The 19,385-nt window shown below is 52.1% G+C and overlaps 2 protein-coding genes across 2 annotated transcripts; both read left to right on the forward strand.

Moving 5' to 3' along the window:
* The first annotated feature begins 552 nt into the window (after positions 1–552).
* Positions 553–7,318, forward strand: NRAS (NRAS proto-oncogene, GTPase). The gene is made up of 5 exons (XM_065854275.2): positions 553–718; positions 1,856–2,034; positions 2,477–2,636; positions 3,407–3,530; positions 3,952–7,318. Exons 1-4 carry the CDS (start codon positions 608–610, stop codon positions 3,524–3,526), a joined length of 570 nt encoding a protein of 189 aa, XP_065710347.1. The 5' UTR covers positions 553–607; the 3' UTR covers positions 3,527–3,530; positions 3,952–7,318.
* A 1,870-nt stretch (positions 7,319–9,188) lies between these two features.
* AMPD1 (adenosine monophosphate deaminase 1) lies at positions 9,189–19,178 on the forward strand. The gene is made up of 15 exons (XM_065854274.2): positions 9,189–9,322; positions 12,290–12,464; positions 12,918–13,083; positions 14,085–14,247; positions 14,354–14,573; positions 14,888–15,017; positions 15,292–15,486; positions 15,699–15,830; positions 15,916–16,079; positions 16,212–16,338; positions 16,740–16,903; positions 17,266–17,386; positions 17,815–17,988; positions 18,675–18,785; positions 18,901–19,178. The coding sequence occupies exons 1-15, from the start codon at positions 9,301–9,303 to the stop codon at positions 19,054–19,056; spliced, it is 2,220 nt and encodes a 739-aa protein (XP_065710346.1). The 5' UTR covers positions 9,189–9,300; the 3' UTR covers positions 19,057–19,178.
* The last annotated feature ends 207 nt before the right edge of the window (positions 19,179–19,385 follow it).

Genomic DNA, 19,385 nt, shown 5'->3' on the forward strand with positions numbered 1-19,385 from the left:
ACAAGTTGTGCCTGAAGTGAATCCTTTTTGTTTCTCTTTTTTGCAGCCGGCACCCCGTGTACTGTAAGAGAATAAACACTTAGGCTTCCATAGCTGTATCGAGACTTCCATCGAGGTGAAATAGTTGATGTCTGTGTGCTCTATTTTATTTTGTTCCCCTTTCCCCAGTCACACTTTATCAAGCGAGAAAACGGAATGATTGGTCGAAGTATTACTTTAACCAAAACGATCAGGAGTTCTTTCTCGAATAGAGGGCAGTTCTGTGGCTTTTGGGTTTGGTTTATTTTTATTTTGGTTGGATTTTTTTTTTTGGTTTCCATGTTACCTCTATTCTCAATTTAGGGTTTTCTTCTCTGGGAGATGCGTTATCTTTGTAAAACAAACATTGCTTTCTCCAGTTTTTTTTTTCTGTTAATGGCAAAGAATGGAAATAGAATAAAGTTTTACTGATTTTGAAAATAATAATAATTAAATCCTCCGTGCGGGCGCGTCTCTTGCTTCGCGCCGGCGTCACGTGTCCGGAAGCGGCGGCGCGTGGTGACGTCACGCCGGAAGCCGGAAGCGCGGGCAGGGTGTTCCGCGTTGGGCGGGCGGGCCCGGGGCGGCCATGACCGAGTACAAGCTGGTGGTGGTGGGAGCCGGCGGCGTCGGGAAGAGCGCGCTCACCATCCAGCTCATCCAGAACCACTTCGTGGACGAGTACGACCCCACCATCGAGGTGAGCGGGGCGGCCCCGGCCCCCGGGGCGGCGGGTGGAGCCGCCGGTGCGGGGCGGGGGTCGAACCGGTGCGGGGGTCGAACCGGTGCGGGGTCCGAGCGCGGCGGGGGGGGTTCGGGGAAGGCTCTTGCGGATGAGCAGCGGCGGCTCCGCGGGGTGCGGATCCAGTCATGGCGCTGCTCGTCATGCGTTGTTTCTATTCCCTATTAAATGAATTTTTAATAAAGAACAGGGTTTATTTTGTGTGTGAGAAAAGTTGAGGAGGCTCAGCCCAATGTTATAAGTGCTGTTATTTCTATATACTGGTGTTTTCTCATTGGGGAGGGGGCCAGGAAAAGCGCCTCTGAACCACACTCCTCTGTTTCATTATCGCTTTGATTTTTCCTTAATAATCCCTGATGTGAAAAGAAGTGGCACAATTGACCTCATTCATGGGGATCAATATCTAAAGGGGCAGTGTCAGGAGGATGGAGCCAGGCTCTTCTGGGTGACACCAGTGACAGGACAAGGGGCAATGGGTTCAAACTGGAACACAGGAGGTTCCACTTAAAGATGAGAAGAAACTTGTTCCTGGTGAGGGTGGCAGAGCCTGGCCCAGGCTGCCCAGGGAGGTTGTGGAGTCTCCTTCTCTGCAGACATTCAAACCCGCCTGGACACCTTCCTGTGGAACCTCAGCTGGGTGTTCCTGCTCCATGGGGGGATTGCACTGGATGAGCTTTCAAGGGCCCTTCCAACCCCTGACATTCTGTGAAATTCAGGCTGGACATGAGGAAGGAATTGTTGGCCCTGAGGGTGGTGAGAGCCTGGCCCAGGTTCCCAGAGAGGTGGTGGATGAACCATCCCTGGAGACATCCCAGGCCAGGCTGGACGGGGCTCTGAGCAACCTGAGCTGGTGAAGATGTCCCTGCTCATGGCAGGGGTGGCACTGGGGAGCCGGGAAGGTCCCTCCACCCCAAACCATCCTGTGGTTATGCCCTGCTCCCCCGAGCTCCCCCCGCAGCTGCCATGTTGCCCGGTCCCTTCTACCCCTGACAGTCTGTGATTCTGTGGAACTCACCTTTCTTTAATAACGCCCGATGTGAAAGGGAGCGCTGCGCTGCTTTTCTCCGCTCTGACCCTCACCTGTGTGCCACGCAGGACTCGTACAGGAAGCAGGTTGTGATCGATGGGGAGACGTGTCTGCTGGACATCCTGGACACGGCGGGGCAGGAGGAGTACAGTGCCATGCGCGACCAGTACATGAGGACCGGCGAGGGGTTCCTCTGCGTCTTCGCCATTAACAACAGCAAATCGTTCGCCGATATCAACCTTTACAGGTACGCCCTGGGTCTGTACCAGTGAAAAAAGCACCAGAGCTATTTGCTATTATACCTGGCGAAGCCTAAATAATAGACAAATATTAAGTCTCCACTTATTTCAGAAAGTTTTTCAAGCTGCCCTCTGGATATGTTGTCGGTCAGTTGAGAATGGGATAGTTACCTGGGTTTTGTGTTAATCTAACGATATTTAGAGCATACAGAACACGATCTCTGAGAAAATGGGTAAGAAGGCAAACACACACCAGAGTGAAGTTAAACATGAACTAGAAGATGGAGCGTACAAAACTATCAGACACGCTGCTGCAGGTTAGAACCCCAGAGGTCCTGCCCAGTTTTAATACACGTTTTTGTAGCACGAGGCTGTTGGAACACTCAGCTAAACCAGCTTTTACATTTAGAAGATAGCTCCTGAGTTTCTTTTTTCTTTGTCTTTTTAAAGAGAACAGATCAAGAGAGTGAAAGACTCAGATGACGTGCCCATGGTGCTGGTTGGGAATAAGTGCGATTTGCCCACGAGAACAGTAGACACAAAACAGGCTCAAGAATTAGCAAAAAGCTACGGAATCCCCTTCATAGAGACGTCTGCTAAAACCAGACAGGTAAGACGCTCCCAGTCCTGGCCTGACCTCTGTGTAAATGCAGAACACTCTCACGTTTTCCTGGGTAGTTCTTATTTACAGGAGCAAGTGTTATTTAATCCTTTTGCAGCCTTTAGCCTTTGATTTCCCAGCTCTTAGCTTGAGTTCTGGTTTTATCGCTGCACTGGGCCAGTACACGAATTGCTTCAGATTGTATCGATTTTCCTTCAAGTGTTCGTAAGAAGGAAAGAGCTTCATCTGCTCTGGCGGAGCAGGTCGGGCTGTGCGCTCCGTCATCCCACGCCTGCTCGGTTTTCTGGGCGTTGTAAAGACAGCCAATTATAAGGTTATATCTAGATCGGACTAACGGACTTTTCCTGAGCTGCGTTGGCTATGTGGCTCTGTCCCATCAGCCCGTGTTCTACCTGCGTTGCTGTGGAATGAAGCAGAAAAGGTGCAATTTTTTAAGCAGTAGGCAGAAAATTGTCAGAATTCTAAACCAGGGGCGATGAGTCAAGCAGTAGCTTGTTTCTCTTTTCTTTGTCTTGCCTTGTTTCTTTTACCGACTGCGACCCTGGGTGTGTGTTTGCCTTGGGGAGAGTTAAGAGCGTACGTGGAGAGTTTTGGCCATAAGTGCTGGTTTCTTCCCCCTATGAACTGTGGTGTAAGTCAGCTGCTGCTCTTTCTGTACAAGTGTGTCTTTCAAGTCTGCTGAGGGATTCCACGATGGGAAGAACAGTGATCATAAAAGCTTCAGGAAATAAAATACTTTGCTTTTCTTTTGCGTTCAGGGCGTGGAAGATGCTTTTTACACACTGGTGAGAGAGATCCGGCAGTACCGGATGAAAAAGCTCAACAGCAACGAAGACGGGAATCAAGGCTGCATGGGGCTGTCTTGCGTTGTGATGTGATGAGGTGAGCTGGAGTTTACATTTTTCGTTGGCTTCTTGTCTGTGTGTCCTTCAGTTCTTGATAAGCGTGGTTTGGAAATACTGGCAGCTGCAGGTGGGTTTTTGCCCTATTGTACAAGCCACTGATACCCAGAGGTAGATCCTACAATGAATTACTTTTCCAAATGTTTTATTTTTTCTCTAAGTAGATAGCAAGGCAAATTTTCTTTGCAGCAACCTTTGGCTGCAGCCGCTGACCCAGTAACGCTGTGGGTATCATCCTGGCAGTTTCTCCTGCCTTTGGGCCCCCATTCTGACTGTTTGGAGAGCGTGTAATTTCTGTCTCGTACACGAGGAACACTTGAACTAGAAAAGGAGCGCGTACAATTCTGCAGTCGCTGTTTGCTGGCGATCAGTCAATCACTGGAGATGCTTTTCTGTTCCAGATGCCAAGAACGCGCGGTTCAGATGTAGCTGCTGGACGAGTCTCGGTGCTGCCGTGTTGCGTCTCGCGCTCATGCCCAGCAGCGCTCTGGTGCCAGCGACCAGAATCTTGGTACCAGTTCATTAGCACAAGGTCGTTTGCTGTGCTCCATCTGAAGAGAACATCTATGGCATCTACCTCCTTGCTCAGCTGACAGAGCAGCCGCGTCCGTGACGTACTGAGATTCTTCTCTCACTGTGTTATCTGGGTTTGCCCAAGGAGAAAACCAGTCACAAGAAAAGTGAACTATAGAGACTAAATGCTGTGAAAAAGATGACACTTGACCTCTAAAGTAAAAGCTAGAAGTGCTGTTTGTCCCCTTCCTGTTGGATTCTGGTTTGCGGTGCTGGCAGAGGAGTGACATTAATCGTTGCTTGGCAGGTAACGTCACAGATGGTTTTGCCACCACGAACGCTCCTGTCACGTGGCAGATCGGTCTCTGCTCCCTGTGCGCTCGCACAGAACATTTGCAACGTCCCCTTTGTGCCAGGAGCGCCGCTTAATTGATCCTTTTCTGTAATAAAACAGAGATATCCTTCCTAACTTAAGTGCCTGTTTGCTGAGAAGATTGGAAGTCGCCCTCTGTCCCCTGTAGTGAGGAAAACCCCCCAGGACTGGAATTTCTCGGGAGCTCGTTGTTGTGTGTGGGGGATCCCTCTGCCCAGGGGGACACTGACCCGGGGCTCTGGGGGCTGGAGGATCCAGCAGGCGCTCGAAGACTTCACCGAGGGAGGGGACGTACGGCCTCTGCTTTTTACTTTCTTTGTAGGTGGAACTGTTTATATTCTATATTGTTTTTCTGCAGCATTCAGATCTCTTTGGGATTGGACCAAATTAGTCAGCTGTTCATTTTTAACATTAACTGCCAACATTTCCAGGCAGCTTCTCGCTAGTTAATCTGGTAACTGGAGGTTAGTTAGTTGGGACAGCCGTTACTCAGCTCTGCCTGTAACTTGCAGATTATTTTATTCTGAATTATTTTTTTACCACCAGTCTTTTTAAACATCTCTCTGTAGAATGTGCTTCAAGAGTCTCCTTGTTGGGGGGCGTGCGGGATTCCGGGTTCGCTCTATTCGGTGCGGTGGTTGTCACGACTCGGCGCGTCCAGCCCAAGGGGCGAAGGCAACGAGCTGGAACAGAAAACTGTTCTGATTGCGGAATCCTTGCAAAACGAGGGAGGGAGCGAGCGCAGCGATGACTGTGCAGGTGTTTGTGCCGATGGGAATTCCGGGCTTGTTCTAACAGCCTCAAAGCACGAGAGAAATATTGCACAAGCTGCGCGAGTCCTTCCTAGAACAAAACGTCACCTCGTGTAATTGGGACGTAAAAGCGCGGTCGCTGTTGCGAAACCTCCCGGTGTTCCTTGGAATGCCGAACCCTTCCCTGGTTCTGGTGCTGCTGCTCCTGGTTCTGCTCCAGGTGCTGGGCCCGTGTGTCCCGCAGCAAAACCCGGTTCCCGGTTCCCATATGGTGGAAGAGGAACAAGCGAGTTCAGTCAGCGCCGGCAGAGAAATCGCAATTCAGTTTGATGGCGTCAGGTTCACACGTCTTCATTTGGAGCGCTCCATCTCAAATGGAAATTAGAAATCAGTGAATACCAAGAGAAATTGTTCCTTTTAGTATTTCATCTTAATTCTCTTCTTGGAATGAAGAGGATCAACCTGCATCACGTTTTCTTTATCCCTGATAATCCTTCTAAGTACTTTTTGCGGTTTGTTTTACCCTTGACTGATGTGACACCGATAAAAATGAAAAATACAGTATTTTTACATAAAACATGATGTTCCAGCAACAAACGCGGTGGCGGGCAGCGTTTGCAGAGCACTCGAGAACGTTTGAAGATGATCTGACAGTTACCATCAGTGCGAGTGTCACGTCTGGAATCAGCGGACAGTGTTTTATTGGTGCAAGAAGAGAAGTTATTTGTACTGCGTTCTGTGGCACGAGGTGACTCTGCTTGTAGAGACGAGTGACGCTGTTGTCCGCTTGATAAAACTACAGGCAGAAAACAGCTTTTGGGACACAGGTCTGATCACACGGGCTCAGCGTTTGGGAAAAACAACAACGTGGAGTTGGTGACATTGTGTGAACGGTGAGGCCTCATCCTCCAGGATTGCGGAGTTGGGAGCAGACGGGAAGCCTGTGCCGTTCCACGTTTGAAGGCTGTGTGGTCAGGTATGGAAGATTATTTTGGATGGAAGTTCATCATCATCACTCTACGGTGCACGGCGTGTTGTGGTTGTCATCAAAACGTATCGGCTGTAAGTCCAAGAGCTGTGAGTTCTCAGCATTATGCGGGCACTGACAGATACACCTGCTCTTCAGTGTTCCCTTTCTCTCGGAATATGTAAAACTTGGTAACTCAGAGGAGGCTGCATCAGCTCTGAGGATGCTGCAGAGCTGACTGCCCCAGTGGTGCTCCCATCTGTGTTATTTTAGGTTTAAATCTAGCGAGTGATACAAAATCAGGGTGTTGTGTTAGTCATGGGCATGAAGTAAGTGGTTGTACTTTGTTTCCGCTCTCTGTATAGTTACATCTAAATAAGAGAACCCTGATTTTGGTGGTGACTGAGAGTGGAGGGACAAAACCCAAGGCACTTTTGGGGGAATCGTTCAGAACGTAAGCACAGAAGTTTTTGCACAAGAGAGGTCCCTGGAAAAGGTGGTTTTGTAGATTTAACCCAAGTGTTGTTATTTAGAACTAACAGGACGCCGCCGTGTTAGTGTCAAGCTGACTTCACTATCCCGACTGGGAAGATGGAGCATGAGCAACATTGAGGTAAAACATTTAAAAAGATAACACTCTTGTTCACAAATTACAAGTGCCAATAACTGAAACATTCGTGTTATTACGGACTGAGAACAGCTGGTTAGAGATTGTATAACCCTGTGGCTCGTTGCGGTTGTTGTCCCCACTCCACGGTCTTGTTCAAACAACAGCGCTCAGGTTTTGTTCTCGTTGTCGTCAGTCGGAGTTTGGACGGTAACCATGACACTGAAACCATCGTCACTTTTTGAGCAGTTTAATGACTTAGAATTGAATATCCAGCAACTTTAGGCCTATGGGGGGGGACGGAGATTTGTGGAAGTCTGAATTACGTTCTCAGCCCATACGTGGTCCTGCTTTACTCCCCAAGCTTTCCTGTTTGTCTGTAACCTCCATGGTGGTAGGAACTGTTGGGATCCGGACATTTTATCCAAGGGCTAATTTGTTGTTACTTTGTATAATTATTTGCTTTCAATAACGCATCTCTCTTGGTTTGAATTGAAGTAAATTATTCTGCTTCTTAAATAACTTTTTTAAAGAATAAACTCTGAATTCTTTGGTTGTTTTGTGGTGGTGCTGTGGGCGCGGGATGCGCGGCCGGCTCGCGCAACGCTGGTGACCGCGCGGGATCTCCATCGCTCACATCGTCACTTGTGCAATGTGACACGAGTGGCTGTATCGTGGGTGTTCGCTGTAGCGTGAACAAGCTACAATGAACATACAGTGAACACCCCATGGGCTCGTTCCACAGTCCAGTGTTAATTGTTTCACCAGTCTGTGCCTGTCTCATGCATCTTGTGTTGATGTTGAATCTCTATTTGCAGTGGGGACCCTCATAGTATCTCTGCAGCCTTTGCCCTTGGGAAGGATGCTCCTAATGCAACGAAAGGGGGAGGAGAAGGTTCTTTACTCGGCATTCCCAGAGTGAAATCAGCTATGAATTATTCCTGTGTCCAAATCACGCTCTGTTAGGCTTTCAAGTTGCTTAATTCAGTCTTGTGAAATCCCTCCCGGTTGGCTTTGCTCCTGCAATAATTGTGTTGGACTGCACAGCGTGTTTTACACGTGTTTCTCGAAGATGTTGTGACAGGAACCCATGGTCCAACCTGGTTTCTGTGCAAGGAACATAAGAACAGGCTCCTGGTAACGGGTATAAACCTCCTTGCCCTGTGTAGCTGCAGCAGCTGGGAGAAGAGACTCAGAATATGAGCAAACTGGAGGAAGATGCTGCTAAATACCCGAAGCTGCTGAATTCCTGGCATGTTTTGCCAGCTGAGAGTGGGAAGATGGCTTGTTTGTATTCGGTTCTGCAGTTTGAAGAGCTGCGGGTCTAACTTTAGCACAGCATACCCAGGCTTTACTCATATTTCTATCGTGAACCTAACTAAGTTGATCCTGCGATTTAGAAAGCTGGAGGATCAAGAGGCTTCTCGAGGAAGATGACCTCTGCACCCTAAAGGTTATTTTTGGTTTCAGATGTGAATCCCAAGATTATGTTGATATATCCAGAAAGGTTAAGGGCAGATATAGGCCCTGTGGGAGAGCAAACAAGCAGGAACCAGTTTTTATTGATCTTAAATGAAATAGTTAAATAATAATGCAATGTGGGGAATGAGTAAGGACAAGATGTGTTCCCAGAGTGTGCTCAGTGTGAGAGAGGAGACCAAACATTGGCTGCATCTCTGCGTGGTGTTGGGGGAAATCAATTCATAATGTGTTCCTGGGGAATATCTGGGAAGTGGGGCTAAAAGTCCCTGAATTGTGGAGAATTTCTGAGTTGTCACCCGTTCTGGAGCTGGGCACATCACACACTAAACCCTCAGAGAAAGGCTCTGGGTGCTCTGGGAATTATCGCGGCTGGAGATGCTGCCCCAGGTCTCAGCTCATCCAACCCGACCACGTTGTGCCACAGCTTCCCATGCACCCAGGGACAAAACTGATTGTTGTTTCTAACTTCTGTATCTTATGCAAGTAAGTATTTCACTTATTCCAGCCGCCTTTTGGGACGAGGCCTTTTTGCAGCTGGAAAGATGCAAGGACAACTGTACAACTGTTGCTAAAACCTCTGAAGAGCACGCAGGTTGGTGAGAGCACACATTTGTACCTGTCCACAGCTCCTGTTCTGATGAAAACATCAGCCCTGGGCCTTCGGGATTTCCTTTAAACCTTTGGCTCAGCACAGAAGGCATCAGTTTTAGTCGCTCTTAAGCCTGACTTCCACAGTCCACTTCAGAAAGTGCGACTGTCCCGCTAAGTAGCAATCTGCCCAGACAACAGGTGAAGCTCTACTCAATGTAAAACGAAAACCTAACTAAAAAAAAAATAATTAAAAAGTTAAATTCGAGCCCTGCTTTCACCTGTTTCAGTGCAAGCGCTTGCGGTTGCACTTTAAATAGTTTTATAGTTGATCTCCGTTCTCCTTTTAGAGCGGGAGAGTCTGGTTACAGGGAAGGGAAAGCAGCAGGCTCGCTGTCAGGCTGTTGCGCCGTCAGTCGCTCCCTGTGCGCGCGTCCCGCAGGTGTCACCTGAGGCTCTGCTGCAACGATGTCGCGGGTGAAAATGCCAGGTAGGTCCGAGAGCAGGTATGGGACGAGGAGCCCAGGGCAGGCCGGTTGGGTGGTCGGTATCTTTGCCATCCAGGACACATTACTGGGGGCTTTGAGCATTCTTCTTCCGGCTTGAAGATGTTTTTGGACAGCGCAGCAAAGGAATAGCATTATTGTTTAAATCTTGCTCTGCTAGCGTTGAAGAAAAGTATTGTCCCTTCTGCAGCGTAATGTACCATGTAAGTGTATCCTGTAATGAGACCCTGGAAGGGGTCGGAGGGATTTGGGGAGTCTCTGTGACCCCAGCTGAGTTGGGGAGGTGCGGGTGCTGTGGTCCCGAGGGACGAGGACACGAGCTGGGCAGCAGGAACAGGGCCAGCCAGGCTTTGCAGAGCAGCCCGGAGCGATGTTACTGCTGCTGCAGGGCCCTGGAGAACATTGGCACCAAACAGTCCCAATTAGAGGCGTTTAGAATCGCAGTGCAATAGACGCTGTCCTAGTATGCGAGGCTGGTTTTAAAGCCTGGCCTTGCAAATCGGGGTGGGGGGGGGAGTTTGACTTTGATGAGTGTAATTTCCATCCATGAAAGAGATGAAAGGTCAGGCTGGGCATGTCTGGGGTGCTTCATTTGCAAATGAATCCGCAGGGTTCACATGCCAGGCCAGTATGTTCTGCAGGCCGGACTCAGGGAGTCAGCAGGTGGTGACTTGTGAGGCCGCAGCTCCAGGCTGAGGTTTTCGGGTCAGATGGAAAGGGCGTGAGTTGCACCCCCAAAACGTTGCTGCCACGCTGTGTGACCCGGAGTGAAGATCCGTGGGACCGCAGTGTCTGATCTGGTGGTGAATAACTGGGGATGTGACCATAGGCGGCAGGAGGATGAAACTTGGCGTCTTTGAAATGACCGTCCGTGCCGATCTTCACCAACAATGACAAGTCACAGACAAAATCTAGCAAAGCAGCCCTGGTGCTCCGAGTCACTCAAATATTTGCTTTCTCATTCAGGACTCATTCTGCCCTCTTAAGTTGGTCCTTTTCTGCGTCCCTGCGCCTGGACAGGGGTAGGGTCAGACCTTCCGAGGCAGCTCAGTCTCATTAGATGACAGTGAAACGTTTTGGCTAAACTTGTACTTTACTGAGGTTTTGAAGGGCTGATCACATCTGTTCATATTTTGTTTCTGTTTTATCTCAAACAGCAAAAGGAAAACGTGAGTATTGCGAGGCTTCCATATGCTCTGCTCTGTCACTGCCCAGACATGATCATTGGAAACAAACAGCGGTTACATGATCATGGTACCTCCCAGCACCTTGAGGAGATGCTGTTTCTCAGCAGCGCCAGCTGTGCCTCCCGCTGTTTCATTAAATGGTTCCAGCCTTTTATTCACTTGATATGTGAAGCTGCTATTTGTTAAATATTGTCCTAGCACCCCTGAGCTCCTGCTTAGGAGATAAACTTATTTTAGTGGAGTTCTTTGTGTCAGAAAGTGAAACATTTTACAAGTTCACTTGGATCTACCCACTCCTCTGTTGGTTTCTTTTTTTTCCCTGTTTTACTTTTATTTTATATATTTTAACAGAGATTCATCCCAAAGCGGCTTCTTTGAATGCATCCTGCTCCTAGTGGATTTGATCCACGATGGGACAGATCCAATGCTTCATCTCCTTTATTCAGGTTGAAGTCTGCAGGATGGGGCCCTTGCCCTCTTCTTCCGCCTTTGCTGAGGGCTCTTATGTGCCAGCAGAAAACATTTCTTGCTGAGACACCAGTCACCCCAGAGCCCCCAACAATGGGCAGCAATGGGATAGTGTAAAATAACGCATATTGTCTTCTGAGCAGCATGTTGGAGCCCATTGATGACACAGCGAGGAATTTTGTGACTGACATCCTGGTTTTGTGACATTGCGCTGCTGAGAAACAGACCCAGTGCCAGAATTTTCCCCTGTGTTTGTAGCTCAGCACAAACCCTTTTGTCTTCCCGCAAAACAGCAGGGAAAGGAAGCCCCTGTGTTATGTCCCCCATGACCCGCAGCTGGGACCTCGCAACTGCAAATCCAGGGCTACAGGGATAAACTGTTTTGATCCCTGTGGAAACAACAACAACAAAAAGAGCTACGTTCATTCCTGAAAATCCCTTGCAGGTCTGGCACATTTCTGCCATGCATGCCAGTCTGGTTTGGTCCTCACCAGCTGACCGTGTCCTGTCTGACACGTCAATGGTGTCGTCCAACTTGCAGCGTCGATCCTCGCTTCAAGCTGAGCTGCCAACTGCTGGCAAAACCCGCTCAATTAGCGTCCATATGCCGCTATGCAAATGTGAGCTTCTGGGAGATGTTGCCAGAAGAGCCTTTTGGTTCTTGTTTTACAATATTTCATTGGCAGTGGAAGGGCTTTTAACCTCCTTTCTCCCACTTCGTAAAGCTCCGGCCAACCTGGTGTCAATGGTGGCTTCTGTAGGGCCGTGTCAGCCGGGATCTTTGCAGCATGATGCACATGATGGGCCGAGATGGGTCCCCACACGATGGTTCCCCACCTGGGAGCTCTTTGCTCTGTGATGGTGGGAACTAAGTGCTTGGGCTGCCAGCTCTGTCCATCTCCGTCTGTACCTCTGTCTTCTCGTCCTCGTGGTGCAAGTGGGTCTTGGGCTTCCTAGAGCTGCGTGGGCTCTGCCCATCTTCCCCTCTTGCCCCCACTGCATGTTCTCATAAGTGCCCTTTCCAAAGATTTGCTCCTTTCTGGGCCTTTTTGCACTCCTCTTGGGCTGTGGGTTGTATATACCTTTATTTTTTAGTGTGCTGGGGGTGTGTAGGTATGTCTGCAGCCCACTATGTGTGCCCCAGGTTCTGTGAGCTTCGTTCCAAGTTTCAGAGGTTGCTCAGAGTATTCCGGGCAGCATGGAGGTGTCACAAGGGAATGACAGCTGAGCACTGAGCTGCCTGCAAGGGCGGCTGGGAGCCCAACAGCGGTGTGACCCTGCTCCTTCTCCTCGCAGAGGTGGACGAGGCGATGCGCTCCTTCGCTGAGAAGGTCTTTGCCTCGGAGGTGAAGGATGAGGAGACCCGGCAAGAGATCTCTCCTTTCGACGTGGAAGACATCTGCCCCATCTCACGCCATGAGATGAGGGAGCACATGATGCTTCAGGAGACCTCTGCCGAGACAGAGAAGCGGTGAGCAAAAACGGGGCATTGGGGAAAGGAGAGGAGAGGATTGTCTGCGTAGCCCCAGCCAGGGCTGGAAGAAGGCAGGGGGATTGTAAATCAAGGCCTGTGAAAACAGTTCACCACACCCAGGGGATAAATCCTTGGTAATCCCAAGGCATCTGTCAGGTACTTCAGGGTTTCCTCTCCAAAGACACCCTTGGCCTGTTCCCTGGGTGTCAGCACGGCCGTGGCCACAGAGCTGCTGGAGAGGGACACTTGGAGACCTTTCTCTGGAAAGGTGCACCTTCCAAACACCACACTTAAAAGTCTGTGGCTACTTTGCGGCCTCTGTTCTTGGCAGCATCTGTTGAAGGTGCTCAGAAAGCACCAGAGAAATGATTCATGTTGTGGTAAGTGCCCCTGACCCCACACCTGCCCGTGGAGCTGGAGCTGTTTGCCTGAGGTTTTCCTCCCCGGCAGGAGGAAGCGCCTGTTCCGCCTGAAGACGATTGCGCTGGCGCTCCCTGTGGCTCAGAAATCTGCAACCAAACTGTCCACCATCGACGAGGTCATCTCCACCTCCCCCCTGTACCAGACCGTGCCCGACTTCCAGCGGGTGCAGATCACGGGGGATTACGCCTCTGGGGTAGGTACTTGCATGGCTACACCCTTCCCCGTGCTCACTGCCACCTGTCCAGTCCCTGCCTGTCCCTCAGCGTCACAGGACTCAGCACCGGGTGCAGTGAGAACAATCTGTGTCTCACGAGCATCTGATGGTGCCCTGGAGAATCCCAAACTGAATTCCTCAGCAGGAGTCCATGGGGTGCTGCGTGCTTCCCAGGGGATTCTCCAGGCTCCTCCTTACTCACAGATCTATACATTTGTCTGCAATCCATGTACACCATGGAACCCAGAATGGTTGAGCTTGGCAGGGACCCTCGGGGGGTCACCTGGTCCAACCCCTCTGCTCAGGCAGGGTCACCCAGAGCCCGTTGACCAGGACTGCTCTCAAATCCCGTGCTAATCCTCCTCCTCCTCCTCCTCCACAGCCTCCTGCTACATTTGTGCTGCTTCTGAGATGCAGCTGGCAGGTTGCTCAGCTTGGGGTTTCATGGCAGAGAGGAGCAATGAGGGGAAGCTGAGAGTCCTTCCATGCACAAGCACACTCCTCCTGCCATGACGGCAGCTGGCAGCGGGTGCTGCATGACGTCCTCCCCTGCTGCTCCAGTCTGACCTCTCCTGACTGCCCAAAACACTTGTCTGTGCAGTAAATCAAATAATCTTGACATGCTGGGCCAGTGTGTGCTGTTGGTCCCGCTTCAGTTTCAGCCTGGGCTCCAAAAATAGCTTGTAGTGTTTTGCCCAGGCCTGGCTTCCATTTCAGCATCAACTAATTTGCAGTGGGGAAAGTGAGATGGGATGACAGCTGAAAATCATTGGTTCTAGCATGAGGAACTTCCATTCGCCATGTCCAGGACTTTGCCCGTCGTGCCTCCTTTGCCCTGTTCGGGCAGAGCAGTGGGAGGGAGGGGGCGATGAGGTGTGGATCTTGCTGTGAACAACATTTCCCTCTTATTGGTGCAGCAGCGCACCTCAGGCAGCCAGATCCCAATTGTTGGTCTGTGTTCAGTGACAGCCCTCTTGCAGGTGACAGTTGAAGATTTTGAAGTTGTTTGCAAAGGCCTGTACCGTGCCCTGTGCATCCGCGAGAAGAACATGCAGCAGTCGCTGCAGAGGTTCCCCCGCACCCCGTCCCAGTACCTGCGCAGCATCGAGGGCGATGTCTGGAGTGCCAGTGACACCGGCCCAGGTACATCCAGACACCTAGAGGGTTGTCCCTGCCCTCTGCCCAGGCTGGATGAGCATGTGGGGGTTTGCTCATGGTATAACCTCATGGCATCCTCCTTTTGGTCCAGTGTTCACCCCGCCAGTGAAGGATGGACAGGATCCCTTTGAAACTGGGAGTCTTCCGGAGGACCTGGGGTACCACATCCAGATGAAGGATGGAGTAGTTTACATCTATGGAGACAAGGCAGCGGCTGCCAGAAATGAGCCCAAGGACCTGCCCTACCCCAGCCTTGAGCAATTCGTTGACGACATGAACTTCCTCTTGGCCCTGATTGCGCAGGGGCCCACGTAAGCACGGAACCCGGTGGCGCTGGGTGCAGCGGGGCAGGCAGAGGGAGGTCAGGGCAGAGCCAGGGTTGTCCCCATCCCTTCCTGGGAGGAGGGAGAGACCCTCTGGTGACATACCTGCTGGCTACCAAAGTGTCCTTGGCCCTCGTCAGCCGTCTGGGTTGGGGTCTAAGGAAAGTCGTCACTTGGGGACTGGAGCAGGGCAGCGTGGGTTCCTCCAGCTCAAGTGGAAACTGCATCCCTGTTTGTCCGGCCATGTCCCTGTGTTGGGGGGTAAGGAGACCAGTCAGGGTTCTGCCTTTTGCTTTCTCTAGTAAGACCTACACTCATCGGCGCCTGAAGTTCCTCTCATCCAAGTTCCAAGTGCACGAAATGCTAAATGAGATGGATGAGATTAAAGAGCTGAAGAACAACCCCCACCGGGACTTCTACAACTGCCGGAAGGTAAATGGCAAGGCTTACAGCCCTAGGGACCCTGCAGACGAGCTGTCTTGGTGCCTTCCCTCCCTGAACGCGATATTAGAGTCATGGTCTGTGGCACCTACACCGTTCTTACTAATGGGATGGTGTTGACTGGGCTGCTCTTGGCGTAGGTTGATCTGGGCTGAGCCGTGCTCCCCACACAATTAGGCTCGCCTAAAGGGGTTTGTGAGCCTCCCTGTGATGGTACCTGAGCATCCCAGCTTGCAGCTAGCTAGCTGTCCCTCTGGTTCCTCAGGTGGACACACACATCCATGCCGCAGCCTGCATGAACCAGAAGCACCTTCTGCGTTTCATCAAGAAATCCTACTGTGTGGACGCTGACCGTGTCGTTTATGATGCCAAGGGCAAACAGCTCACCCTGAAACAGCTTTTCGAGCAGCTCCATCTGCACCCCTATGACCTGACAGTGGATTCCCTGGACGTCCATGCAGTAAGTGGTAGGGCATTTACAGGACACTCTCATCCACCCTGTAGTTACAGCTTTTCCCCTCCCTATGTACCCAGGACATGTTGTGTGTGTGTTAGTGGCAGCAGCTCCTGGCTTTCCCATTTTGGGTTGTTTAGATCAGTCCCTGCTCAGCTGGTACACTCGTGCCCAGTGTGTGTGTCTGTAGTATTTGCCTCTGCTCCTCCCCACTCCAGGGACGGCAGACATTTCAGCGCTTCGATAAATTCAATGCCAAATACAACCCTGTGGGTGCGAGTGAGCTGCGTGACCTCTACCTGAAGACGGAGAACGCGATCGGTGGCGAGTACTTTGCGACCATCATCAAGGTGAGAACGCAGGGGAGGAGAAGAGCAGCTCAGCCGTGCCCAGGGGCTGGAGGGTCCCTGTGCAACCGTTTGTCCTGCTCTGCAGGAGGTTGGCTCTGACCTGGAGGATGCCAAGTACCAGCACGCGGAGCCTCGTCTCTCCATCTACGGGCGATCGGCGGATGAGTGGCCCAAGCTGGCCAGTTGGTTCTACAGGCACCGCGTCTATTCTCCCAACATGAAGTGGATGATCCAAGTACCCAGGATTTAGTATGTGCTGTTGGTCTGGGAGCTCTGTGCCCAAGAGTGCGCTACGCTTCATTTTTTATCCCGAAGGGATTACGGGGACAGCGGGCCATGTTGTTGCTGTGCTTAGCAGCTCATCCCCGTCTCTGTCCACAGTGATGTGTTCAGGTCTAAGAATTTCCTTCCACACTTTGGGAAGATGTTGGAAAATATCTTTGTTCCTGTGTTTGAGGCAACTGTCAATCCCCAAGCCAACAAAGAGCTGAGTGTCTTTCTACGCCACGTGAGTGTCACCTGATGATGCTGTCAGAGTGCCGTGAGCCCTCAGGTTCCTGTTTGTGCATATGAATTGGGGCATTGGCCCTGACGTGAAAAATGTCACCAGGGAGCTTGTGGCCCTACCGCCACATTCTGGGGAAGGGGGTGTGTGTCCAGAACCGCTGGGAGGGGACAGACCCCCTGAGCTGGCTGCTGTGATACATGCTGCCCGCTCACCTCCTAGAGAAGGTGGTTTGGTGTGAGCTTTATTTCTAGCCCTTGATGGGGCTTGGGGGTTTGTGAGGAGCAAGATCTGCAGCCGTGGCTCTGACTCTGCTCCTGTGCGGGGCAGGGTGAGCCAGCCTACCTGGGCACGATGAGGCGGGCAGCTTGGAGATGCAGCTTTCTTGTTACCTTGCCAAGCAGATCACTGGCTTCGACAGCGTCGATGATGAATCCAAGCACAGTGGACACATGTTCTCCACTAAGAGCCCAAAGCCAGATCAGTGGACTGCCGAGAAGAACCCATCCTACACCTACTACATATACTATATGTATGCCAACATCTTGGTGCTTAACAACCTGCGCAGGTGAGGCCCGGGATGTGCGATGGGCTGGCAGAAGGGGGACTGCCCCATAAGTTGTCTCAGGTCTTTTATTGTTGGGGTGGAAGAAGCGGGGCCCTCCTTGCTCTGCCACCAGCATAGTTCAGGGCTTTGTGTCCTGGAGCAACTCAAATGCTCCTTGGCAGGAAGTGCAATGGACTAGGATGAAAGCTGGGATTGCAGAGTTGCATCTGCTGTGTGCACAGAGAAAAGAGAACAAGCAATGTGCTGCAGGTCACGCTGCATTCTTGGGGATCCACTGGTAGGGGCAGAGCTGGGACTGCAGTCAGGGAATCTCGCATTGCGTGCCAACTAACCCTGCTCTGAGTCCTCCTTCCGTGTGCCAGGCAGCGCGGCATGAACACGTTCCTCTTCCGTCCACACTGCGGGGAAGCCGGGGCCATCACGCATCTGCTCGCAGCCTTCATGACAGCAGACAACATCTCCCACGGCCTCAACCTCAAGAAGGTGAGTGGAGCAGGCAGCCAAGGCACGGCCGAGGAGGAAGACACATTCAGTCTTTGCTGCAGCTGAGAGTTGATTGTGCCTCTGCTTTACACTGACACAGACAGCCTGGCTGCAGGCAGATGCTGCACGATTCTCTGGGTATCTCCAGGCGTGTTTGGGGATGTAGCTGAGAAATGTATTCAGATTTCAGGGGTTCAGCCTCACAGACCTGTCACTGGAGCCGTCTGAGTTCTGAAATCAGACAGATTTGAACTCAGCCCTTCATGGGGGTGGAGGGTTGCTGGCTTGCCTGTGTCCTTTCTTGCACACATGAGCTCTGTGCACCAGATTTCCCGGCTGAGGCAGCAGCTGATCTGAGGAGCAACCCTGGAGATGTGGAGAGCGCAGAGACTTCATCCCTAACCTGGCAACTCTGCTCATCTTTGCAGAGCCCGGTGCTGCAGTATCTGTACTTCCTTGCCCAAATTCCCATTGCTATGTCCCCACTCAGCAACAACAGTCTCTTCCTGGAGTATGCGAAGAATCCGTTGCCTGACTTCCACCAGAAGGGCCTCATGGTGTCCCTTTCTACAGATGACCCCATGCAGTTTCACTACACCAAGGTACAGTGTGAAGTGGTCACCTACTGCGAGCACTGGGGCCGGGACTGGGTGTGCCTTGTTTTTCACTGAAGCAGCAGCATTTGCAGAGTGACATAGAATCACAGAATAGTTTGTGTTGGAGGGGCCTTCCCGACTGCCCCAGTGCCACCCCTGCCATGACAGGGACATCTTCACCAGCTCAGGTTGCTCAGAGCCCCGTCCAGCCTGGCCTGGGATGTCTCCAGGGATGGTTCATCCACCACCTCTCTGGGCAACCTGGGCCAGGCTCTCACCACCCTCAGGGCCAACAATTCCTTCCTCATGTCCAGCCTGAATCTCCCTCCTTTCGTTTAGAACCATCACCCCTTGTCCTATCAAAACAGGCCCTGCTCACAAGTCTGTCCCCATCTTTATTTGCCTCTTTTAAGTACAGAAAGGCCGCAATAAGGTCTCCATGGAGCTTTTCTTCTCCAGGCAGAACACCCCAACTCTCTCAGCCTGTCCTCCCAGCAGAGCTGTTCCAGCCTCGGATCATTTCTGTAGCTCTCCTGCCTCTCTCCAACAGCTCTGTGTTTCTCCTGTACCGAGGGCTGTGAGCAGCACTGCCGGGGTGTCCTCGGGGCCAAGGGGACGGTGTCCAGCCAGCTGGGCCATCCCGGGCTGTGCTGGCAGCAGCCACCGGTGTGTGACGCAGCCTGTGCCCGCAGGAGCCCCTGATGGAGGAGTACGCCATCGCCGCCCAGGTCTTCAAGCTCAGCACCTGCGACATGTGTGAAATCGCCAGGAACAGTGTCCTGCAGTGCGGCCTGTCCCACGAGGTTGGTGTCCCCTGGGCGGTGAGGGGACCGGGACAGCAGCTCTGCCTGTGACCCGGCACCTGCCCGCGCTCCCTCGGGTGCCCCAGCTGCTCTGAGCCGCCGTCCTCTCTGGCAGGAGAAAGCCAAGTTCTTGGGTGAGAACTACCAGGAAGAGGGGCCGCAGGGCAACGACATCCGCAAGACCAACGTGGCTCAGATCCGCATGGCCTATCGCTACGAGACCTGGTGCTACGAGCTCAACCTCATCGTCGAGGGCCTGAAAACCGACTAGGAGCGCGGACGGGCGTCGGGACCCTGGGGGTGCTCGGACCGTGGGGCGGGGAACGCGGGCTCGGGGCGGCGGCGGCCGCGCAGTAAAACCGTCTGTCAGCGGCACTGCGCACCCTTCGGCGGGGGCGGGGCGTCGCCTGAGTGACGGCCGCGAGAGCCAATGGGTGTGGTTCCATGCGCGCCGGGAGCGTCCTGGGGGGAGCGGCACTGGGTGAGGCGGGGCGGAGGGGCGGGGCGTCACCTGAGTGACGGCCGCGCGAGCCAATAGGCGTAGTTTCTTACGCGCCGGGAGCGGCACCGGGTGGGGTGGAGGGGCGGGGCGCCGGCTGA

Source organism: Patagioenas fasciata, chromosome 21 (assembly GCF_037038585.1).
Source record: "Patagioenas fasciata isolate bPatFas1 chromosome 21, bPatFas1.hap1, whole genome shotgun sequence".
Taxonomy (NCBI): Eukaryota; Metazoa; Chordata; class Aves; order Columbiformes; family Columbidae; genus Patagioenas; species Patagioenas fasciata.